Source organism: Oncorhynchus gorbuscha, linkage group LG14 (assembly GCF_021184085.1).
Source record: "Oncorhynchus gorbuscha isolate QuinsamMale2020 ecotype Even-year linkage group LG14, OgorEven_v1.0, whole genome shotgun sequence".
In the NCBI taxonomy this organism is placed as follows: domain Eukaryota; kingdom Metazoa; phylum Chordata; class Actinopteri; order Salmoniformes; family Salmonidae; genus Oncorhynchus; species Oncorhynchus gorbuscha.
In genome coordinates, this window is record NC_060186.1 from 24,687,891 (window position 1) to 24,714,003 (window position 26,113).

The window sequence follows — 26,113 nt, forward strand, 5'->3', positions numbered from 1 at the left end:
GCACAGCATACCTGTACAGGTATGTCACTCATGGAGGGAGGTAGGATTTCTTGGGGTCTGTACTGAAATGAACCCAACCCCAGGTCCTGCACCTGCTCAACCTGCTTACAAGACAACAGGAAGACACACAAACAGGCCAGAGAGGACGCAGTCTATTCACAATGTGGATTTCAACATGCAGGTAAACACCTTGTTATGTATCTCACCTGTCAAACGCCCAATACTCCGCATTGCTGTCGCTTGTGTGCTCGAGAGTGCGTGGTAATGTAACACGATGCACCAAAGTAGGAAGTACTCACCGATGGCTCTGGATTTCGTTAATAAATCAGCACTGACACAGAGGACGACGACGGTGGACTATAGTCGAGGGGAATTGTTCAACCCGCCCAGGGTGCACCATTCGAAAGTCAATGGAGTCAGAGTCGTCCGGAGGCATATCTCTCCTCCAAGTCGCAGTCTGGTGGGCATCAAGGAAGTCTGGAGCGAGAGAAGAGCAGGCTCGTTACCAAACCTTGTAGATAGAAGACCGGAGCCGGTGAAGATGATGAACCACGCTGAGGCCGAGAACGGCTGCCCTGGCCGCGGCAGTAGGAAAAGGGGGTTCAAGCCCCCGGATGTGAGGACCATATTCTCCCCCAGTGAGAGAAACCCCCGGGCGAGGGAGGAGAGGGGGGATAGACACACTTTCTACCTAGGTCTTTCGGGCGCATGGTGCGATGTGTGCTGCGAGTACATCCTCCGCCGCCCCCTGATGTGTTCAGGTGAGTTCTACTACTGTGTGATGTTTCAGGTGAGATAGTTAAGACCGTCTCAACTCCAATATCATCTACTACAGCAGACAACATACTGGTTAATAGATAGCCTCATGACATACAGCTTATCAATATAATGACTTAACTGGAGAAACTGCCTTATGAATCTAGACTTTCTCATTGGCTCTATACAATCGGTATATAAACACATACAGTGCTTTCAGAAAGTATGCATACCTCTTGGTTTATTCCCCCAAAATTGTGTTAAGCAAGAATTCTAAATGTATTTTTTTATCACCCATCTACCCACAATACCCCGTAATGACAAAGTAGAAACTTGTTTAGACATTTTTGCAAATGTATTCAAAATGGAATACAGAAATATCTCAAATACATAACTATTCACCCCCCTGAGTCAATACTTCGTAAAAGCACCTTTGGCAGCGATTAAAGCTGTGAGTGTTTTCTGGTTTCAGTCTTAAGAGCTTTCCACACATGGATTGTGCAACATTTGCCCATTATTCTTAAAGAAAAATATTCAAGCTTTGTCAAATTGATTTTGATCATTGCTAGACAACCATTGGAAAAGTCAAAGGGTGGGAATAGTTTCTGTAGGCTGTACATGTTCAGAAAGGCATGGCTACATACAGACTACTCCTAAACAGGGCCAGGCTCTACACACACACACACACACACACACACACACACACACACACACACACACACACACACACACACACACACACACACACACACACACACACACACACACACACACACACACACACACACACACACACACACACACACACACACACACACACACACACACACACCATGCTGATAAACTGGTTTGAAGGGAAAACGCAACCATTCCTGTAGGTTCATACAGATGCTTTCCTCTCGGCTCAGCTCTCTCTGCATTCTTCCACTGATAGTCACTCACTCACTCCCTCAAGCTAACGTCATAGGAACCTGTTTACTGTCGATTGATACAATATATTCTTGTTGTTACTCCTATCATTGCTGCATTACTCCCCACTGGGCAACAACTGGTTGGATCAACGTTGTTTCCACGTCATTTCAACCACTAAAATCTATGTGATGACGTTGAATCAATGTGGGAAACAGATTGGATTTGCAAGAAGTCACCAACTTAAGGGCATTTCTTTTAACCTAAATCCGATGACATGGTGACATTTTGTTGTTGATTTCACGCTGAATTCACATTAGTTGACAACTCAACCAAATGGAAAGCAAAACTAGACCTTGAACTGAAAGTCTGAGCCCAGTGGGCCATCGCGCGGGTAAAAGCATTGCTTGCAGGTTGATGGTTTTAAAGCACCTCTCCACATTGTCATGTCATTCTGCAGTGGTCTGATGCAGTTGCTTACAGGCCTCTGCTGTTGGCCTATGTTACATTAAGTTGTGGACTTGTGCAATATGATGGTCAAATGTCCAGTTGTGTCTTCACTGGACACCGAGTGGGTAAATGCATATGCTGTCAAATATTTCCTCCTCTACACATCTGGCATAGAATGGGTAATAACCCAATAGTGATTAGAACCTTATCTTGGCCAGTAGATCCCTAACCTGGCCATTGGAACCCTAACCTGGCCATTAGAACCCTAACCAGGTCAACACAATCCTAACCTGGTCAATGCAACCATTTTCAAGTGTTAATGTCACATGCACAAGTACAGTGAAATGCTTTTCTTGCGAGCTCTAATCAATGACACTGTAATACTAAAAAATAACCAGGTTGAACAAAAACACACAAGAACAAGTCAGCATACAGGGTCAGTTCCAGTACCATATTTACAATGTGCAGGGATACTGGATCGACAGAGGTAGATATGCATGGGGGTAAGGTGATTAGGCATCAGAATATATGATAAACAGAGTAGCAGCAATGTATGTGACGATTGTATCTGAGTGAGTGTGTGTAGAGTCAGTTGAAATGTATATGCTTATGTGTGTGTGTGAGCAACTGATGGAGTGAGTGTTTGTGTGTGCGTGTTGGAGTATCAGTGTGCGTAGTGTGTAGAGCTCTGTGTGTAACCGTTCTGATAGCTGTTCAATAGTATAGAGATCCCATTAAAATCTTATTCCTAATTGTATTCTTATTCCTAATTCTATAGGCAATAGAACCCTAACCTGGTCTTTAGAACTCTTACTTGGCCATTAGAACTCTAACCCTCACAGGTTCTGCATTGCTGTCCACTGCCCTATGTAGCAGCTCTAGAAGTCTTTTATCCTAGGCTAACTAGCTAAATTCCTTCTGTTAACCCAAATGTGACATCGGGCTGTAAGGACAAAGGTGACTTTCACAGCTGTCTACTGTGTCCACCTCAGCCACACAGTGAGACTGGACTCAGGTTGCAGCAGGTTATCCGGTGTGGGAGGGAAAAATAACCAGCAGTATGTTCTGACCACTTAGTGAATGTTTAATGGTGTTGTGAAGTTTTCTGCTCTCGCACTTAGTTGACTCCCTCCCTGTGGGGTTCTGTGTCGGGGGGGGGGGAGCTATTCAATTATCACATAAGATCAAAGGCAATTTTATTGGTCATGTTACCCATATTTAGCAGATGTTATTGCGGGTGTAGCAAAATGCTTGACTTCCTAGCTCCAACAGTGCAATACAATATACAGAAATCTAAAGGTAAAAGAATGGAATGAAGAAATAAACATTTTAGGACGAGCAATGTCCTACGTGTATGTGTGTGTATATATATATATATATATATATATATATATACACAGTGTATTCAGACGCCTTGACTTTTTCCCACATTTTGTAATGCCTTAAATTGTTTTTGTCCTCATCAATCTAATCACAATAACACATAATGACAAAGATAAAACAGGTTTTAGATTTTTTTGAATATTGATAAAAAAATATGGAAATATAACATTTCTGTAAGTATTCAGACCCATTACTCAGTACTTTGTTGAAGCATCTTTGGCAGCGATTACAGCCTCAAGTCTTCCAGGGTATGACGCTACAAGCTTCACACCTGTATTTGGGGAGTTTCTCTCATTCTTGTCTGCTGATCCTCTCAAACTCTGTCAGGTTGGATGGGGAGCGTCACTGCACATATTTTCAGTTCTCTCCAGAGATGTTCGATCGGGTTCAAGTCCGGGCTCTGGCTGGGCCACTTAATGACTTTCAGAGACTTGTCCTGAAGCCACTTCTGCATTGCCTTGGCTGTGAGCATAGGGTCTTTGTCCTGTTGGAAGGTGAACCTTCGTCCCAGTCAGAGGTCCTGAGCACTCTGCAGTAGATCTCTCTGTACTTTGCTAGCTGAAAGAAAAATATCCCCACAGCACGATGAAACATCCCCACGGTAAGGGAAGGGGTCTGAATACTTTCTGAATGCACTGTGTGTGTGTGTATATATATATATATATATATATATATGTGTGTGTACAGTACCAGTTTGGACACACCTACTCATTCAAGGGTTTTCTTTATTATGTTCTACATTGTAGAATAATAGTGAAGACATAAAAACTATGAAATAACACATATGGAGTCATGTAGTAACCCATAAAAGTTTTAAACAAATCTAAATATATTTGAGGTTCTTCAAAGTAGCCACGCTCTGCGTTGACAGCTTTGTATACTTTTGGCATTCTCTCAACCAGCTTCGTTAGGTAGTCACCTGGAATGCATTTCAATTAACTGGTGTGCCTTGTTAAAAGTTAATTTGTGGATTGTCTTTCCTTCTTAATCCGTTTGAGCCAATCAGTTGTGTTGTGACAAGGTAGGGGTGGTATACAGAATATAGACCAAGTCCATATTATGGCAAGAACATCTCAAATAAGCAAAGATAAACGACAGTCCATCTTTACTTTAAGACATGAAGGTCAGTCAATGCGAAAATTTCAAGAACTTTCAAGAAGTTTCTTCAAGTGCAGTTGCATAAACCATCAAGCACTATGATGAAACTGGCTCTCATGAGGACTGCCACAGGAAAGGAAGACCCAGAGTTACATCTGCTACAGAGGATAAGTTCATTAGAATACCAGCCTCAGACATTGCAGCCCAAATAAATGCTTCACAGATTTCAAGTAACAGTAACACATCTCAACATCAACTGTTGAGAGGAGTCTGCTACAAAGAAATTACTACAAAGAAACCATTACCAAAGGACACCAATAATAAGAGACTTGCTTGGGCCACGACACATGAGCAATGGACTTTAAATTGGTGGAAATTGGTCTGATTTTGAGATTTTTGGTTTCAACAGCTGTGTCTTTGTGAGACGGTGAACGGATGATCTCCACTTGTGTGGTTCCCACATGAAGCATGGAGATGTGATGGTGTGGGGTGCTTTGCTGGCGAAACTGTATCTGATTTATTTAGAATTGAAGGCACACATAACCAGCATGGCTACAGCATCATTCTGCAGCAATACGCCATCCCATCTGGTCTGCGCTTAGTGGGACAATCATTTGTTTTTCTACAGGACAATGACCCAACACACCACCAGGCTGTGGGACAATGGGAGAAACTCCCAAAATACAGGTGTGCCAAGCTTGTAGCGTCATACCCAAGAAGACTTGATCCTGTAATAGCTGCCAAAAGTGCTTCAACAAAGTACTGAGTAAAGAGTCTGAATACGTATGTAAATGTGATTTTTCTTTTCATTTTTGATAAATTATCCAACATTTCTAAAAACCTGTTTGCTTTGTCATTATTGGGTATTGTGTGTAGATTGAAGGAAACAAACAATTTAATACATCTTAGAATAAGGCTGTAATGTGACAAAATGTGGAAAAAGTCAAGGGGTCTGAATACTTTCCCAAGGCACTGTATGTATGTGATGGGATGTATAGACATTATGGACAGTACGCAAATAAAATATGTACTCTATCTGAGGAATACGTAGGATACAATAGTATATGTACAGCAATAGTTGAGTAGAATGGATCTGACTAGAATACAGTGTATATACATATGAAATGGGTAAAACAGTATGTAAACATTTTTAAAGTGACTTGTGTCCCATGTCTATATACATAGGGCCTATAAGGGTGCAGGGTTGAGTAACTAGGTGGTAGCCGGCTAGTGACAGTGACTATGTTCAGGGCAGGGTACTGGTTGGAGGCCATCTAGTGATGGCTATTTAACAGTCTGATAGCCTTGAGATAGAAGCTGTTTTTCAGTCTCTCGGTCCCAGCTTTGATGCACCTTTACTGACCTCGCCTTCTGGATGATAGTGTGGCTCGGGTGTCCTTGACGATCTTCTTGGCCTCCCTGTGACACCGGGTGCTGTAGATGTCCTAGAGAGCAGGCATTGTGCCCCTGCTAATATGTTGGGCAGAGCGCACCGCCCTCTGGAGAGCCCTGCGGTTGTGGACGGTGCAGTTGATACAGATGTTGATACAGACTGACAGGATGCACTCAATGGCCCACCTGTAAATGTCTGTGAGGGTTTTAGGAGCCAAGCCAAATTTCTTCAGCCTCCTGCTGCCTTCTGCTGTCTCCTGAAGTCCACGATCGGCTCCTTCATTTTGTTGACGTTGAGGGAGAGATTATTTTCCTGGCACCACTCCACCAGGCCCTCACCTCCTCCATGTAGGCAGTCTCGTCATTGTTGGTAATCAGGCATACCACTTTTGTGTCGTCTGCAAACTTGATGATTGTGTTGGAGGCATGCGTGGGCACGCAGTCATGGGTGAACAGGGGGTAAAGGAGGGGGCTGAGAATCAGCAAAGTGGAGGTGTTGTGGGGGGGGGGTGTCAGGAAGTCCAGGACCCAGTTGCACAGGGAGGGGTTCAGACTCAGGGCCCCGGGCTTGGAGGGTACTATGGTGTTGAAGGCTGAGCTGTAGTTAATGGACCGCATTGTATCATCCATGGTTCTATTGGGGTGGTGTTTATCCCTGTCATTCACACTTAGCTGGCCAGAACCGTTTGGCCCAAATGGTCAGCTCGGCCTGTGGGCCTGTGCCAAATTCTTTTACACGGAGAGGTGAGAAGTTGGTGGAATCAGATTAGACACGGAGGAGAAGGTGGATTAACATGACCATTCAATCACCACAGGGGAATGTTAAAGACCTGTTTTGCTCCTGGGTGAAGAAGTAACTTGTTGTAAATCCCCATGAAAAGATCAGCTTTCATTCTCCACCTACGGCTGTGTGTGTGTGTACTTGCGCATGCCTGCATGCCTGCCTGCCTGCGCGTATGTTTTCTCTAGCGCCCAGCTGCTGTTTGTGCAGGCGCAGTGACAGTGTGGCTCCAGAAGACCTTGTGACAGGTTAATGACCCATCACAATGACCACACACACTTCATGTTTTACTGTCCTTGTGGGGATTTCAGGTAACCACGGGGATAGTAATGCACACTCACATGGGGGTGAATGGGGGGCTACAGTAAGGGGAGGGACTAGCCCAGGCCAGACATGACACAGAAAAGCCAGACGGGGCAGGATAGAGAGAGAGGGGGAGAAAGAGGGTATAAAGAGGGGCCAGAGTGAAAGACAGTCCAGAGCTGGGATTTGCAGGACTGGGGCGACCTTATGTTGGATATGCGCAGCGCTCTCTGCAAAATGGAGCCCAGTGTGTATGAGTTGGAACCTGGGTGTGTGACTGAATGAGCAATGGGAATGGCTAAAGGATTTGGGAGGACTCTGAGGAGATTATCTGGTTTCTTCTTCCGTGTTCCCAAAGTGATCCGCCGCTCGGGACGCCTGGAACTAAGCCTGCTTTGGAGGAACTCTGGTAAGTGAGTGTGTGTGCGTGTGTGTATGTACATTTGTATATGTGAGTGTGTGTATGTGGGCCTGTGTTTAGCCAAACCCAGAGCATGGTGGTAAGGCAGACAGAGGGTTTGGTGTCACTAAGAGGCCATGACCTGAGAGATAATACAAGTGTATGCACTGTACATACGGTTCCTGCACTGTATATACTGTTTAGGGCCCTACAATTCAGGTCCTTCAGTCTTCATGTTCTGTAGAGACCAGCCACAGATGCAGTGTTGTGTCCACAGACAGACCACTCAATGTCATCGCTGACCTGCCATGAAACATGCGAGACTCAGCACAAACACTTGGTGTGGAAGGCAGGCAGGCAAACAGACAGACAGACAGACAGACTCTGCAGAGAGACCGAAAGAGAGGGAGAGTGGAAGAGAGATGGAAAGATATGCGCGTTCCGTAATTAAGTGTGTGTGCATTTCAATTAGGTGTTTGGCAGCCATGTGTGAAAATGCTCATAAGTGCTGAGTGAATGGGTTTAGTCCCGTAACTGGTTCTATGGGAAACTGATTACTGTTTACTGAGGAAAACAACACTACCACAGTGGAATGACAACCCTTCCGTCTCTTCCACTGACAGTCAGCACGGTCTGAGACCACCTGCTGTCCTGGATGTGTGTTTTAGGGCAGCGTCTTGTAAGTGGGGGCCTGAGTGGAGCCGGTTAGGAATGAGAGACATGGATTTTAGAATTGAAGTCTCCGAATGTGGAATGTAGAATGAAGTTAAGAAGACGTAATGCCGCTTCAAAAAGGAGATGTATTTTCTATTGCCTAAAGACAGCGCAGGAACAAATACAACACACCACCTGTCTGGACAAGCCACACACATCCACAGTTCTCCAGCCTCAGACCATTCTACTCCTATTACAGTCCAGTACTAAACAGTGTTGTCCTATGACAGGTATTGTGTTGCTGCATCCACAGCCTTGGTGTCATACCAACTGCTTTAGTAAATGGATCACGTCGGCCCATAGCCCAGATAAAGCTATTGTACCTACTGAAACATAAGGCTTCGCTCAGCTTTGATTACAGGATTAGAAAACGATCTCTCTCTCTCTCTCTCTCTCTCTCTCTCTCAATTCAATTCAATTCAAGGGGCTTTATTGGCATGGGAAATATATGTTTACATTGCCAAAACAAGTGAAATGGATAAACAAAAGTGAAATAAATAATAAACAGTGACCAGTAAATGTTACACTCGCACAAGTTCCAAAATAATGGAGACATTTAAAATGTCGTATACAAAAAAAAGTACATATCCAAAAAGTACAAAAGGGAAATTTAAATAAACATAAATATGGGTCGTATTTACAATGGTGTTTGTTCTTCACTGGTTGCCCTTTTCTTGTGGCAACAGATCACAAAGCTTGATGCTAGTAGCCGGGGACTTTAATGCAGGGAAACTTAAATCCGTTTTACCAAATTTCTATCAGCATGTTAAATGTGCAACCAGAGGGGGGGAAAAACTCTAGACCACCATTACTCCACACACAGAGATGCATACAAAGCTCCCCCACACCCTCCATTTGGCAAATCTGACCATAACCCTAGCAATGGGTCCCGAATGCACGGGAGATTCCGGCAGCACCGGACAGGCGGGAGACTCCGGCAGCTCTGGAGTGAAGGGCGATTCCGGCAGCGCCGGAGTGACGGGCGATTCCGGCATCGCTGGATTAACGGCCGGCTCTGGCAGCTCCTGACTGACCGGCGGCTCTGGCGGCTCCTGACTGACAGGCGGCTCTGGCGGCTCCTGACTGAACGGCGGCTCTGGCAGCTCCTGACTGACCGGCGGCTCTGACAGCTCCTGACTGACCGGCGAATCTGGAAGCTCAGGAAAGGATGGAGACTCTGGCAGCGATGGGCAGGAGGGAGACTCTGGCAGCTCAGGACAGACGGGAGACTGGCAGCTCAGGACAGACGGGAGACTCTGGCAGCTCTGGAGTGAAGGGCGATTCCGGCAGCGCCGGAGTGACGGGCGATTTCGGCATCGCTGGATTAACGGCCGGCTCTGGCAGCTCCTGACTGACCGGCGGCTCTGGCAGCTCCTGACTGAACGGCGGCTCTGGCAGCTCCTGACTGAACGGCGGCTCTGGCAGCTCCTGACTGACCGGCGAATCTTGCAGCTCAGGAAAGGATGGAGACTCTGGTGTCCATTTTCGTTTATTAAAACTGAACACTAAAGAATCCAAAATAACAAAGTGACTGATACAATCGAAAACCGAAACAGTCCTGAAATGTGAAACAAACATCCAACAGGAAACAATCACCCACAACTCAAAAGTGAAACCAGGCTACCTAAGTATGGTTCTCAATCAGGGACAACAATTTGTAACGCCAGGGTAGTGGGTTCGATCCCCGGGACCACCCATACGTAGAATGTATGCACACATGACTGTAAGTCGCTTTGGATAAAAGCGTCTGCTAAATGGCATATATTATTATATTATATATTATAGAAAAAATAACATAGACAACCCACCCGACTCACGCTCTGACCATACTTAAAACAAAGACATAACAAAAGAACTAAGGTCAGAACGTGACACAGAGGAAGGCTCTAAAAATTGTCAAAGACTCCAGCCACCCTAGTCATAGACTGTTCTCTCTGCACGGCAAGCGGTACCGGAGCGCCAAGTCTAGGTCCAAGAGGCTTCTAAACAGCTTCTACCCCCAAGCCATAAGACTCCTGAACATCTAGTCAAATTGCTACCCAGACTATTTGCATTGCCCCTCCCCCTCCCCCCTCTCTCCACACCACTGCCACTCTCTGTTGTCATCTATGCATAACTTTAATAACTCTACCTACATGTACATATTACTAACCGGTGCCCCCACACATTGACTCTGTACCGGTACCCCCTTGTATATAATCTTGCTATTGTTATTTTACAGCTGCTTTTTAAAAAACTTTTTACTTTTATTTCTTATCCATACTTTTTTAAAACTGCATTGTTGGTTAGGGGCTCGTAAGTAAGCATTTCACTGTGACTAATACAATTGGATTTGATTTCATTGCACACTGGTATTTCACCCAATAGATATGGGAGTTTATCAAAATTTGACTTATTTTCTCATTCTTTGTAGGTCTGTAATCTGAGGTCAGTATGTGTCTCTAATATGGTCATATGTTTGAAAAGGGGTTAGGAATTGCAGATCAGTTTCCACCTCATTTTATAGGCAGTGTGCACATAGCCTGTCTTCTCTTTAGAGCCATGTCTGCCTACGGCGACCTTTCTCAATAGCAAGACTTTGCTCACTGAGTCTGTATATAGTCAAAGCTTTCCTTAATTTGTGGTCAGTCACAGTGGTCAGGTATTCTGCCACTGTGTACTTTCTGTTTAGGGCCAAATAACATTCTAGTTTGCTCTGTTGTTTTGTTAATTCTTTCCAATGTGTCAAGTAATTATCTTTTTGTTTTCTCATGATTTGGTTGGGTCTAATTGTATTGCTGTCTTGGGGCTCTGTGTAAACATGTGTTTACATTGCCAATGCAAGTGAAATAGATAATAAACCAACAGTAAACATGACTCTCTCTCTCTCTCTCTCTCTCTCTCTCTCTCTCTCTCTCTCTCTCTCTCTCTCTCTCTCTCTCTCTCTCTCTCTCTCTCTCTCTCTCTCTCTCTCTCTCTCTCTCTCTCTCTCTCTCTCTCTCTCTCTCATTCTCGCTCTCTTTTTTTTCTCTCTCTCGCTCTCACTCACTCTTTTTTTCTTCACACACACACACACACACACACACACACACACACACACACACACACACACACACACACACACACACACACACACACACACACACACACACACACACACACACACACACACACACACACACACACACACACACACACACACACACACACACACACACACACACCATCCCCAAACATGCACCTGGTCGCAGCGGGTCTCCAAGAAGTGTAGTTTTGAGTACTGTTATGTCTTCTGCAACCACACAGTGTCCTCTGGGTGAATGTCTGGCTCTGCCCTGTTTATACACACTCTGAAAACCCTATGTTAAGGCTATGGTCTTTACATGTTGGGAGTGGTACTGCGAGATCCAAGTATTTTACTCCGATAAACAGCCTTTGCATCACGGGTTGAAACAGCTGCTGTCATCCCTGACTGAGGACAAATGGTGGTGGGGGGTAGAGTTTGACTGAATTGGCTCTTAGCACGTCAATGAGAAGGTCGCCACAGGTTCCTCATCTCTCCTCCCAGCACACAGAGACATGGTTACACAGCCAGCTCTAAACACTACACACAAAGACATTGTTAGCAGCCAGCTCTGTATACTACACACAGAGACATGGTTAGACAGCCAGCTCTATATACTACACACAGAGACATGGTTAGACAGCCAGCTCTATATACTACACACAGAGACATGGTTAGACAGCCAGCTCTATATACTACACACAGAGACATGGTTAGACAGCCAGCTCTATATACTACACACAGAGACATGGTTAGACAGCCAGCTCTATATACTACACACAGAGACATGGTTAGACAGCCAGCTCTATATACTACACACAGAGACATGGTTAGACAGCCAGCTCTATATACTACACACAGAGACATGGTTAAACAGCCAGCTCTATATACTACACACAGAGACATGGTTAGACAGCCAGCTCTATATACTACACACAGATACATGGTTAGACAGCCAGCTCTATATACTACACACAGAGACATGGTTAGACAGCCAGCTCTATATACTACACACAGAGACATGGTTAGACAGCCAGTTCTATATACTACACACAGAGACATGGTTAGACAGCCAGCTCTATATACTACACACAGAGACATGGTTAGACAGCCAGCTCTATATACTACACACAGAGACATGGTTAGACAGCCAGCTCTATATACTACACACAGAGACATGGTTAGACAGCCAGCTCTATATACTACACACAGAGACATGGTTAGACAGCCAGCTCTATATACTACACACAGAGACATGGTTAGACAGCCAGCTCTATATACTACACACAGAGACATGGTTAGACAGCCAGCTCTATATACTACACACAGAGACATGGTTAGACAGCCAGCTCTATATACTACACACAGAGACATGGTTAGACAGCCAGCTCTATATACTACACACAGAGACATGGTTAGACAGCCAGCTCTATATACTACACACAGCTGACACTGGCTAGGCTCAGGGGCGAGTGGTGTTGGTATGCATCTGTTTGTGGAGTATGTTGTTGTTCTGTGAGTGAGTGAATGAAATGAGTGAGTGAGTGAGTGAGGAAAGATGCTGAGTTGCGCTCTGTTCTCCTCTCAGCTCCACTGATTAAGTCTGATCAATTGGTTTTGTCTGGCTGATTACAGGAAGTGCTATTATCAAAGCATCAGCACAGATATACTACACACACGGGCATGCACACACACACGCAGGCAGCACTCCCCACAGACTCCCCACAGGCCCAGGAGACTCCCAGGGGGGGGGGAAGTGCTTGACTCATCAGACAGCCAATAGAAATCATCATCATCAGATGTCTGTATTTTGCAGTTGTGTAAGACATGGAAGCGTATTTATTTCTCCTCACTGGGGTGAGAAAAAAATCCCCTCTAAGTTACAGAGGGTTAGAGAGCGTTAGGGCAGGAAGCCTAGCAGACGAGCTGACCACCCTCTTTGTGTGCTGGTGAGTGAGCTCAGAGAGGGGCATCCCTGGCCCACACACTCTCTCACGTACGCACGCTCGGACTCACACTCTCTCTCTCTCTCTCCCTCCACCTCTCCCCCGCTCTTCTCTCCTACTGTCTGTGTGTCCATCACTGTGACCCACTGAGCCTCCATTTGACAGGCAAATCACCCACTCAGCACTACCATACAGAGAGAGTGGGAGACAGAGAATGAGTGAGTGTTTGTGAGAGAGAGTGGGAGCGAGAGAAAGAGCGAGAGAGTGGTAGCTGCTAGGCAAATGAGTCTCTGTAGGTCTGGGCTGGCGAGGGAGGTAGGGGTATCCCAGTCAACACAGGCTATTGTTCCTGATGCTTGTCGTGCCTGTGTGTAAGAGAGTGAGTGCGTCGAAGCTGGGCCTGTTGCTACTGGCCAGTGGTGGTACAGTGTAGGACGTGGTCAAGGAGTATTGGTTATCAGACAGAGCAGTGAGGGAGAGCTTCAGAGAGAAGAGTGTGCGAGGAAGGAGGGAGATGGTGTGCTGGTTGGGGATGGGAGCAGCCATCTGTAAACTGTCGGTGAAGCTCAGCCGGCAGGTGAAGCGGAGGACCTCGGGTAAGTGAGGAGACGCACACGAACACACACACACCACACTGTTCCTGTACACCAGGTGCTAACAGTGAGGGCTTGCTGGATGTTCTGTACACTGCAGAGGGACTGTCACAGCGATGTGCAATGTATTCTGTGTTGTTGGCCGTCTCTCCCTGTCTCTCCTCCACGCCGAGTTATTTCTACGTGGGCCGCTGGATGCTGGCCAGGCCCGGCGCAGAGAACGAGAGGAGAAAGAGAAAGAAAGAGAGCACATATTAGAGATTCCTTCAACCTTTTATTGTTACAGTGTGCACGGCAGGAAGTTTCTGTGTCACTAGACTTTTCCCCGGCCTGTCAGACCGATCCGATTGACTGTCAGCGGAAACATGCTCCTCTTGCTCTTCGCCATTCCAATGCATTGTATCGTGTTTACATTTTGGTTGCACTTGGAATAGTTAGAATAGCAGCCTCGTTTCACTTGACTTGAGCTGAATGTTGATAGTTGAATGGTGACTGTGAATGGGGGGACGGTATGAAGTGTTTGCATACTGTGGACAACCTCATTCCCATCCTGTCCTCTCTCCAGACACAGCACAGCCTCACCTTGTCATTGCTGTTGCTGGAGACCCGAGCCTGGGATCCCAGGGAATACTTGCGTAGCCATTTGGGGTTTGCGTTCTAGACTAAAGATGTTAGCGGCTGGGTTATACGTTAGTTATTTGGTTGTGGATGAGGCTCGTTAGGGGTTGGCTGCGTATTTAACATAGTACCCGTGACCTGGGTGAATCCACGGGTCTCTGCTAGTGATCACGCTGCAATTGAGTCAACACAGATACAATACTTTAAATCCTCCTGGCAAGGGAGTGGCAAGAGTCTTCAAGAGGTGTAAGAATAACTCGGAGTATGAAATGAGGGTATTTGGTGCTGTGTTGAACACTGTCGGCAGCAGCGTTGGACCGCTCTGTTGACACGCGTCGGGAGAGAATACAAATCTAATCAAATCAAATTTATTTATATAGCCCTTCGTACATCAGCTGATATCTCAAAGTGCTGTACAGAAACCCAGCCTAAAACCCCAAACAGCAAACAATGCAGGTGTAAAAGCACGGTGGCTAGGAAAAACTCCCTAGAAAGGCCAAAACCTAGGAAGAAACCTAGAGAGGAACCGGGCTATGTGGGGTGGCCAGTCCTCTTCTGGCTGTGCCGGGTAGAGATTATAACAGAAAATGACCAAGATGTTCAAATGTTCATAAATGACCAGCATGGTCAAATAATAATAAGGCAGAACAGTTGAAACTGGAGCAGCAGCACAGTCAGGTGGACTGGGGACAGCAAGGAGCCATCATGTCAGGTAGTCCTGGGGCACGGTCCTAGGGCTCAGGTCCTCCGAGAGAGAGAAAGAAAGAGAGAATTAGAGAGAGCATATGTGGGGTGGCCAGTCTCTTCTGGCTGTGCCGGGTGGAGATTATAACAGAACGTGGCCAAGATGTTCAAATGTTCATAAATGACCAGCATGGTTGAATAATAGTAAGGCAGAACAGTTGAAACTGGAGCAGGAGCATGGCCAGGTGGACTGGGGACAGCAAGGAGTCCTCATGTCAGGTAGTCCTGGGACATGGTCCTAGGGCCCAGGCCAGTTGAAACTGGAGCAGCAGCATGGCCAGGTGGACTGGGGACAGCAAGGAGTCATCATGTCAGGTAGTCCTGGGGCATGGTTCTAGGGCTCAGGTCCTCCGAGAGAGAGAAAGAAGGAGAGAAGGAGAGAATTAGAGAACGCACACTTAGATTTACACAGGACACCGAATAGGACAGGAGAAGTACTCCAGATAAACAAACTGACCCTAGCCCCCCGACACATAAACTACTGCAGCATAAATACTGGAGGCTGAGACAGGAGGGGTCAGGAGACACTGTGGCCCCATCCGAGGACACCCCCGGACAGGGCCAAACAGGAAGGATATAACCCCACCCACTTTGCCAAAGCACAGCCCCCACACCACTAGAGGGAAATCTTCAACCACCAACTTACCATCCTGAGACAAGGCCGAGTATAGCCCACAAAGATCTCCGACACGGTACAACCCAAGGGGGGAAACCCAGACAGGCCGACCACAACAGTGAATCAACCCACCCAGGTGACGCACCCCCCCCCCAGGGACGGCACGAGAGAGCCCCAGCAAGCCAGTGACTCAGCCCCCGTAACAGTGTTAGAGGCAGAGAATCCCAGTGGAAAAAGGGGAACCGGCCAGGCAGAGACAGCAAGGGCGGTTCGTTGCTCCAGAGCCTTTCCGTTCACCTTCCCACTCCTGGGCCAGACTACACTCAATCATATGACCCACTGAAGAGATGAGTCTTCAGTAAAGACTTAAAGGTTGAGACCGAGTTTGCGTCTCTGACATGGGTAGGCAGACCGTTCCATAAAAATGGAGCTCTATAGGAGAAAGCCCTGCCTCCAGCTGTTTGCTTAGAAATTCTAGGGACAATTAGGAGGCCTGCGTCTTGTGACCGTAGCGTACGTATAGGTATGTACGGCAGGACCAAATCAGAGAGGTAGGTAGGAGCAAGCCCATGTAATGCTTTGTAGGTTAGCAGTAAAACCTTGAAATCAGCCCTTGCTTTGACAGGAAGCCAGTGTAGAGAGGCTAGCACTGGAGTAATATGATCAAATTTTTTGGTTCTAGTCAGGATTCTAGCAGCCGTATTTAGCACTAACTGAAGTTTATTTAGTGCTTTATCCGGGTAGCCGGAAAATAGAGCATTGCAGTAGTCTAACCTAGAAGTGACAAAAGCATGGATTAATTTTTCTGCATCATTTTTGGACAGAAAGTTTCTGATTTTTGCAATGTTACGTAGATGGAAAAAAGCTGTCCTCGAAATGGTCTTGATATGTTCTTCAAAAGAGAGATCAGGGTCCAGAGTAACGCCGAGGTCCTTCACAGTTTTATTTGAGACGACTGTACAACCATTAAGATTAATTGTCAGATTCAACAGAAGATCTCTTTGTTTCTTGGGACCTAGAACAAGCATCTCTGTTTTGTCCGAGTTTAATAGTAGAAAGTTTGCAGCCATCCACTTCCTTATGTCTGAAACACATGCTTCTAGCGAGGGCAATTTTGGTGCTTCACCATGTTTCATTGAAATGTACAGCTGTGTGTCATCCGCATAGCAGTGAAAGTTTACATTATGTTTTCGAATAACATCCCCAAGAGGTAAAATATATAGTGAAAACAATAGTGGTCCTAAAACAGAACCTTGAGGAACACCGAAATGTACAGTTGATTTGTCAGAGGACAAACCATTCACAGAGACAAACTGATATCTTTCCGACAGATAAGACCTAAACCAGGCCAGAACATGTCCGTGTAGACCAATTTGGGTTTCCAATCTCTCCAAAAGAATGTGGTGATCGATGGTATCAAAAGCAGCACTAAGGTCTAGGAGCACGAGGACAGATGCAGAGCCTCGGTCCGATGCCATCAAAATGTCATTTACCACCTTCACAAGTGCCGTCTCAGTGCTATGATGGGGTCTAAAACCAGACTGAAGCATTTCGTATACATTGTTTGTCTTCAGGAAGGCAGTGAGTTGCTGCGCAACAGCCTTCTCTAAAATCTTTGAGAGGAATGGAAGATTCGATATAGGCCGATAGTTTTTTATATTTTCTGGGTCAAGGTTTGGCTTTTTCAAGAGAGGCTTTATTACTGCCACTTTTAGTGAGTTTGGTACACATCCAGTGGATAGAGAGCCGTTTATTATGTTCAACATAGGAGGGCCAAGCACAGGAAGCAGCTCTTTCAGTAGTTTAGTTGGAATAGGGTCCAGTATACAGCTTGAAGGTTTAGAGGCCATGATTATTTTCATCATTGTGTCAAGAGATATAGTACTAAAACACTTGAGCGTCTCTCTTGATCCTAGGTCCTGGCAGAGTTGTGCAGACTCAGGACAACTGAGGTTTGGAGGAATACGCAGGTTTAAAGAGGAGTCCGTAATTTGCTTTCTAATAATCATAATCTTTTCCTCAAAGAAGTTCATGAATTTATCACTGCTAAAGTGCAAGTCATCCTCTCTTGGGGAATGCTGCTTTTTAGTTAGCTTTGCCACAGTATCAAAAAGGAATTTCGGATTGTTCTTATTTTCCTCAATTAAGTTAGAAAAATAGGACGATCGAGCAGCAGTAAGGGCTCTTCGGTACTGCACGGTACCATCCTTCCAAGCTAGTCGGAAGACTTCCAGTTTGGTGTGGCGCCATTTCCGTTCCAATTTTCTGGAAGCTTGCTTCAGAGCTCGGGTATTTTCTGTGTACCATGGAGCTAGTTTCTTATGAGACATTTTTTTAGTTTTTAGGGGTGCAACTGCATCTAGGGTATTGCGCAAGGTTAAATTGAGATCCTCAGTTAGGTGGTTAACGGATTTTTGTCCTCTGGCGTCCTTGGGTAGGCAGAGGGAGTCTGGAAGGGCATCAAGGAATCTTTGTGTTGTCTGTGAATTTATAGCACGACTTTTGATGTTCCTTGGTTGGGGTCTGAGCAGATTATTTGTTGCAATTGCAAACGTAATAAAATGGTGGTCTGATAGTCCAGGATTATGAGGAAAAACATTAAGATCCACAACATTTATTCCATGGGACAAAACTAGGTCCAGCGTATGACTGTGAGAGTGAGTGGGTCCAGAGACATGTTGGACAAAACCCACTGAGTCGATGATGGCTCCAAAAGCCTTTTGGAGTGGGTCTGTGGACTTTTCCATGTGAATATTAAAGTCACCAAAGATTAGAATATTATCTGCAATGACTACAAGGTCTGATAGGAATTCAGGGAACTCAGTGAGAAACGCTGTATATGGCCCAGGAGGCCTGTAAACAGTAGCTATAAAAAGTGATTGAGTAGGCTGCATAGATTTCATGACTAGAAGCTCAAAAGACGAAAACGTCATTTTTTTTTTTTGTAAATTGAAATTTGCTATCGTAAATGTTAGCAACACCTCCGCCTTTGCGGGATGCACGGGGATATGGTCACTAGTGTAGCCAGGAGGTGAGGCCTCATTTAACACAGTAAATTCATCAGGCTTAAGCCATGTTTCAGTCAGGCCAATCACATCAAGATTATGATCAGTGATTAGTTCATTGACTATAATTGCCTTTGAAGTAAGGGATCTAACATTAAGTAGCCCTATTTTGAGATGTGAGGTATCATGATCTCTTTCAGTAATGACAGGAATGGAGGTGGTCTTTATCCTAGTGAGATTGCTAAGGCGAACACCGCCATGTTTAGTTTTGCCCAACCCAGGTCGAGGCACAGACACGGTCTCAATGGTGATAGCTAAGCTGACTACACTAACTATGCTAGTGGCAGACTCCACTATGCTGGCAGGCTGGCTAATAGCCTGCTGCCTGGCCTGCACCCTATTTCATTGTGGAGCTAGAGGAGTTAGAGCCCTGTCTATGTTGGCAGATAAGATGAGAGCACCCCTCCAGCTAGGATGGAGTCCGTCACTCCTCAGCAGGTCAGGCTTGGTCCTGTTTGTGGGCGAGTCCCAGAAAGAGGGCCAATTATCTACAAATTCTATCTTTTGGGAGGGGCAGAAAACAGTTTTCAACCAGCGATTGAGTTGTGAGACTCTGCTGTAGAGCTCATCACTCCCCCTAACTGGGAGGGGGCCAGAGACAATTACTCGATGCCGACACATCTTTCTAGCTGATATGCACGCAGAAGCTATGTTGCGCTTGGTGATCTCTGACTGTTTCATCCTAACATCGTTGGTGCCGACGTGGATAACAATATCTCTATACTCTCTACACTCGCCAGTTTTAGCTTTAGCCAGCACCATCTTCAGATTAGCCTTAACGTCGGTAGCCCTGCCCCCGGGTAAACAGTGTATGATCGCTGGATGATTCGCTTTAAGTCTAATACTGCGGGTAATGGAGTCGCCAATGACTAGAGTTTTCAATTTGTCAGAGCTAATGGTGGGAAGCTTCGGCGTCTCAGACCCCGTAACGGGAGGAGTAGAGACCAGAGAAGACTCGGCCTCTGACACCGACCCGCTGCTTAATGGGGAGAACCGGTTGAAAGTTTCTGTCTGCTGAATGAGCGACACCGGTTGAGCGTTCCTACAGCATTTCCTTCCAGAAACCGTGAGAAAGTTGTCCGGCTGCGGGGACTGTGCCAGGGGATTTATACTACTATCTGTACTTACTGGTGGCACAGACGCTGTTTCATCCTTTCCTACACTGAAATTACCCTTGCCTAACGATTGCGTCTGAAGCTGGGCTTGCAGTACAGCTATCCTCGCCGTAAGGCGAGCACAGCGGCTGCAATTAGAAGGCATCATGTTAATGTTACTACTTAGCTTCGGCTGTTGGAGGTCCTGACGAATCGTGTCCAGATAAAGCGTCCGGAGTGAAAAAGTCGAGGAAAAAATAAATATATGAACGGTAATTAAAAAGTGAAACCCGTAAAGTTGTCAGGTAGCAAAATAGGTTGGCAACAAAACGATACAGCAACAATACAGCCTCTATGAGTCTGCAAGGTCAGGTCTTTGCAATTGTTTAACAAGCTCCTCTCTTCCTACTTCAGGGTGTAAGTATACTTGTCACCCAGAGTGTCGAGAACGAGTGTCGTTGGACTGTCACCCCGGTGGTCCTGGTACCGTTGACACCCCCCTCAGCCAGGACCACCTCAACGACGAGACACAGCCCACTGTGAGTACCCGCCTCCTCTCTCACTGTGTGTGTGTGTGTGTGTGTGTGTGTGTGTGTGTGTGTGTGTGTGTGTGTGTGTGTGTGTGTGTGTGTGTGTGTGTGTGTGTGTGTGTGTGTGTGTGTGTGTGTGTGTGTGTGTGTGTGTGTGTGTGTGTGGTCTAATTAAAGGGTCAACACTTTGTTCCTTGAGATGTGCTGATATTGTATTCTGTGATGGTCACATTAGCACTGTATTTAGTGTATTTCACCACAAGGGGGCGGTGGAGTGCATAGAATGAGTATTCACCCTGCCCGTGATTACAGTGAGGGACTGAGACGTAGTTCACTAATGTACCACCAGATGACGCTCTCTCTGTCTCTATACTGTATCTCTTGTCCATAGATCTCTTGGCGGGAGTGAGTGAGTGTTTGGGGGATGTGTTGCTTTTAGGTCTTTTTTGATATCATAGAAGGGTGTGTGTTTGGGATTAACTAGGTGGTGCCAATGCTTTGAAACCAGCAGTCCATTTCATTGTCCATATAATAGCCCTGTAGTCATTGTTTGTGTGTGTGCATTCAAAACGACCTGGCCCTGTAGCCCGCCCAACAGCAACATGAGCCGGCTGCCATATATAACGAGTGGTCGTGTTGGGTGGCCTCACACACATTTCTGTCCTCTGTGGTCCCAGGGGAATCGAAAGGTGTGTGTGTGGAGGCCCTGTCCCTAAATCCCTGAGCTTTGGTCAACTTCACGAACGCAGGCATGCACACACACACACAAATACTACTCTTGCGTTGTGATGGTATGGATGGATGGATGGAATGAGTGAGGGCATTACACACCTCTGTGGATCATATTTAGCATGTACATGTTTTATTTATTTAAATAATGCAATTGTCAGGGATCTTCAACTCTGTCAAAACAGTCTGGCTTCAAAACTGCAGTGAAACAGTTTAGTGTTGAAATGTTAGCTCAGCAGAAACCTGGGACCAGTGCTGAACAGTGCTGCTGAGACATGCAGATCTCTGTCATGTTGTTGTTTCACAGTGTCATGTTTATGTTTCTGTGTTAATCTGTGGCTGAGTGTGTCTCTGTCTGTGTGTCTCTGTGTGTGTGTGCGGCTGGGTCAGACAGCGGGAGATATTGTTGGGTTTTGACCAAACTCCCCCATGTGACTGCCCAGAACCAGAACTAGACTCATGTGTTCAGATGATCCTTTACTATCCTTATATAAAGCACTCTGAACCTCCCAGCAGATTGTAGCTCTATCTCTGTCCAACGCTCTGTCTCTGCTCTGTGGTCTGTGGTTGAAACTCTCCTGGAATGGACTCGGATAATGATATGAAGCCATGAGACAGTTTATTTACTATCGGTCTCGGTGAAGGAAATGGAATCAGAGAGTGGATAGATGGATCTTCTCAGCCTCTGTTATACCCAGAGGACACAGACACAGGAAGACAATGAGCTCCTTATCCCAGTTTAGAAGAGTCTGCAATAAACTAGGAATAGAGAGGGCTTCTACAATATTACTCAGTAACTATGATGATTAACACCTAGTGGCTGGCTGGCTGGCTGTCCGTCCATCTGCCCTCCCTCCCTCCCTCCCTCCCTCCCTCCCTCCCTCCCTCCCTCCCTCCCTCCCTCCCTCCCTCCCTCCCTCCCTCCCTCCCTCCCTCCCTCCCTCCACTAGCAGATGAATCACAGACAGCTGGTTAGCTGATGAAGTTCACAGGAGTGAAGGAATGACACTCAATATGGCTGCCAGCCAACACATGTTGACATTTATAACTAGGGGTCAATTCAACGTGGTGGAATCCTACACACTCTGTAACACACCCTCTGAGTGAGACAAGATCTGGGACAGCACTCAGTCATGACGTGCAGGAGCGCAAACTGATGAGCTGATTGAATAGATCAGTGATTCCATTAAGCAGTGGTTGTTCCGGTCTGGAGTTTGTCACTGAGTTGACTATAACAGAGTAATACATAGATTGACATCAGTCTGACCCAGAGCTCTTGCCCTGTCATGGGCTAACTCTGTTACTGGGCCTGAAACACAATTCTTGGAAATGGCAGGTCAGTGTCACTGTACATTTTTCACCATAGAAACATGATTCATGTGCAGTCTACATCTCTGTCAGAGCTAACTGAAGTTCGATACACAGCAAGATCTCACGAACTCAAACATGAACTCACAAAAAATCATGCACGAAGACAGCTGGGTAGATCATTTGTACTGAGTTAGTTCATGTGTAATTAGTTCATGTGTGATGTAGTTAGTTCATGTGTAGCATGTTGAGCTGTAGAGAAAGTTGTTGTGACTGAAGGGATGTGCTTTCTGAGAGACTGACCACACACAGTGCTGGGAGTGACCTTTGCACTCTATATGCCCATGTCCATTACTGCACTCTTATAGGCTGAGCCATGCCTTCTGATAGGCTATCTAGCCAGACAGGCAGTAAATAATAGGGCCACTTCCTGTTCCTGAACGATGGGAAAGTCAAACACAGGGACCTGGGAGAAAACAGTTGTTAGGAGGACAAGAATGTTGATGTATTCCCTCTGGGCTTCATTGCTGCTCGTTAACCGCAAATGTTAGATTAGGAACACCTGCATAAGTTATTGATCTTTAACGTTTGACCTTTGTGATGTCACCTCTGTTAATATTGTGCATTCTTCACATACCTTCACAGACCTCTTTATCTGTAGGGGAATGACCAGGGACTCTACACCTCTCTGAGATCTCAGACTAAAGGGAGTCTCCCTCATTCCCTTCCCTCCTCTCCTCCTCGTCGTGCGCGGGGTAATGTAGTACGTCCTATAGGGTTGCTTGCGTCATGCCATAGGTGTGCTGTCTTACCTGCTTTTGTCAGTTTTTCTCCCTTTTCTTAGCAGGGTTTCCTTATCTTATCACTCCTCTTAAAAACATCAACTCTGATCTGAAGACCTACTGATTACTAAGCTATGGGCCAAAGGGAAAGGATACTGTGAGTATATACAAGAGGGCAGGAAAAGCTCTACATGGATCGAACAACGCTTTAGACCCCATGCCGAATGAAGATTCCTCAACAGCACACTGTGCAGCCAACAGAAATTGCCAACCGTTTCCTTAGTGACCCCAAAGGTTATATAATATTATGTTGAGTGGAAATAACCCTGAACTCAGTTACGACTTTGTTTTTCAGTTTCGCTATGTTAATCACTAACAGGCTGCTCTGCCACACTCGCACGGCTCTAGTTCTAAGATAGAACGGCCCACACTCCTCTGGCAACAGAACCCAACCGCTCAGCAGAATGCCTGGTAGAGTGCCTGGTTCTCCAAAACCGTTCTCCAACCAAGAACATGGAACAAAATCCACTAAATCGTGTATTGCGTAACAGCTCTGTTCTATATGATTAGTAACCTAACCTCAACTGCAGGGATGTTGTAAAACACAGTTAACCGGTTTGGGTAACCAGGTCACACCCGGTCTTGATTTTCTCTAGATGTTGATGTCGGAAAGTCAGGGTTTTATTGTTACATGGTTGTTGTGAGAGAGCGGGGTCAGAGTTCAGCCCAGATTGGTTCAGCGTGTTACTGTTTTACAGACAAGGTGTTCCGGCTGTCTTAATGTTCCCTCTCTGTGTCAAACTGGGCAGATAAAGATGTACGATAACAACTTAAAACCACTAGAAATCCCCAGGCTTTCCCCATACCCCAGCTACCTCTGACAGACAGCGTTTCCCATCTGTCACACTGTCAGGAGTGGTGGGGGCGGAGTCAAGCTCAGAGAGCAGAGGATAATGGGGGAAACACAAACTTTATTGCGGAAACCAAAATAAACGCCCAAAACAACAGGCGATAATCAAAAGTGTCCAACCCAAAACTGGGCACAAACAGACATGTTGTGTTCCCTGCAACAAACCTTGACTAACAGAGAACAAGCCCGCACAAAAGCAGGCGGGCCTAACAGGCTTAAATAGTCCTGAATCAAAACTCAAACAAGAAACAGGTGCAACCAATAAGACATAACAAACAGAAAGGGAAAAGGGGATCGGTGGCAGCTAGGAGACCGACGACGACTGCCGAGCGCCGCCCGAACAGGCAGGGGAGCCACCTTCGGTGGGAGTCGTGACACTATCAGCAGACATAGAGGACATGACTGTCCCAGAAAATTCCCTCGATCCAGTGAACTCTACTCAGCTAGAATGGCTATCGCTACTAGTCAATGTTCAGTGGTCTTCCCAGTCCCTTACGGTTCCAGCGTAGTTCCCCTATCATTCACAGCCCTAAGAAGCCATGTCAATAAAATAAAACCTTATGTCGAACCACAAGACAGAGGGGCCTCTGTGCCACAATCACAGTCCCATCAAAATCCCATCAACATCACAGCCCGATGACTTCCAGGTCAGCCTGTAAATACATGATTCATTATTGTTTCTCATCTGCACCTCCTTTCCCCTGTTTCCCATCGTCTCCCCTCTTTCCTGCCGGTCTGTAGTGAGTCACTGTGTTGTTACCTGAGGGAGGAGAGAGAGAGAGCCATGTTGTTGACAGAGCCAACAGCTAATCAGAGCCTGCGTCTAATCCAAGTGGGACGAGGGGACAATCTCACCTAATGTTTTATGTTGCCTGAAGTGGCTGTGTGTTTTAACAGTAGCATGTCTGTGCTTCCCCCTCATTGTCTGTAGGTAGTGTTTGTGCTTCCCCCTCATTGTCTGTAGGTAGTGTTTGTGCTTCCCCCTCATTGTCTGTAGGTAGTGTTTGTGCTACCCCCTCCTTGTCTGTAGGTAGTGTTTGTGCTTCCCCCTCATTGTCTGTAGGTAGTGTTTGTGCTTCCCCCCCATTGTATGTAGGTAGTGTTTGTGTTTCTCCCCCATTGTCTGTAGATAGTGTTTGTGCTTCCCCCTCATTGTCTGTAGATAGTGTTTGTGCTTCCCCCTCATTGTCTGTAGGTAGTGTTTGTGCTTATCCCTCATTGTCTGTAGGTAGTGTTTGTGCTTCCCCCTCATTGTCTGGAGGTAGTGTTTGTGCTTCCCCCTCATTGTCTGGAGGTAGTGTTTGTGCTTCCCCCTCATTGTCTGTAGGTAGTGTTTGTGCTTCCCCTCATTGTCTGTAGGTAGTGTTTGTGCTTCCCCCTCCTTGTCTGTAGGTAGTGTTTGTGCTTCCCCCTCCTTGTCTGTAGGTAGTGTTTGTGCTTCCCCCTCATTGTCTGTAGGTAGTGTTTGTGCTTATCCCTCATTGTCTGTAGATAGTGTTTGTGCTTCCCCCTCATTGTCTGTAGGTAGTGTTTGTGCTTCCCCCTCATTGTCTGTAGGTAGTGTTTGTGCTTATCCCTCATTGTCTGTAGATAGTGTTTGTGCTTCCCCCTCATTGTCTGTAGGTAGTGTTTGTGCTTCCCCCTCATTGTCTGTAGGTAGTGTTTGTGCTTCCCCCTCATTGTCTGTAGGTAGTGTTTGTGCTTCCCCCTCATTGTCTGTAGGTAGTGTTTGTGCTTATCCCTCATTGTCTGTAGATAGTGTTTGTGCTTCCCCCTCATTGTCTGTAGGTAGTGTTTGTGCTTCCCCCTCATTGTCTGTAGGTAGTGTTTGTGCTTATCCCTCATTGTCTGTAGATAGTGTTTGTGCTTCCCCCTCATTGTCTGTAGGTAGTGTTTGTGCTTCCCCCTCATTGTCTGTAGGTAGTGTTTGTGCTTCCCCCTCATTGTCT

At 46.1% G+C, this 26,113-nt stretch overlaps 1 protein-coding gene across 2 annotated transcripts in view; it reads left to right on the plus strand.

The window, feature by feature from the left end:
• Positions 1–165: 165 nt before the first annotated feature.
• LOC123994677 (ras association domain-containing protein 3-like) overlaps positions 166–26,113 on the plus strand; it is a 66,858-nt gene continuing 40,910 nt past the window's right edge. The window contains exons 1-2 of one of the 2 annotated variants that reach the window (XM_046297574.1): positions 166–761; positions 20,320–20,444. In XM_046297574.1, the coding sequence (XP_046153530.1) occupies positions 275–761; positions 20,320–20,444 (612 nt within the window). In that variant the 5' untranslated portion in view covers positions 166–274. Of the gene's footprint in view, positions 762–13,692; positions 13,772–20,319; positions 20,445–26,113 lie in introns of those variants that run through there. The other variant, XM_046297575.1, reaches the window with a different exon arrangement.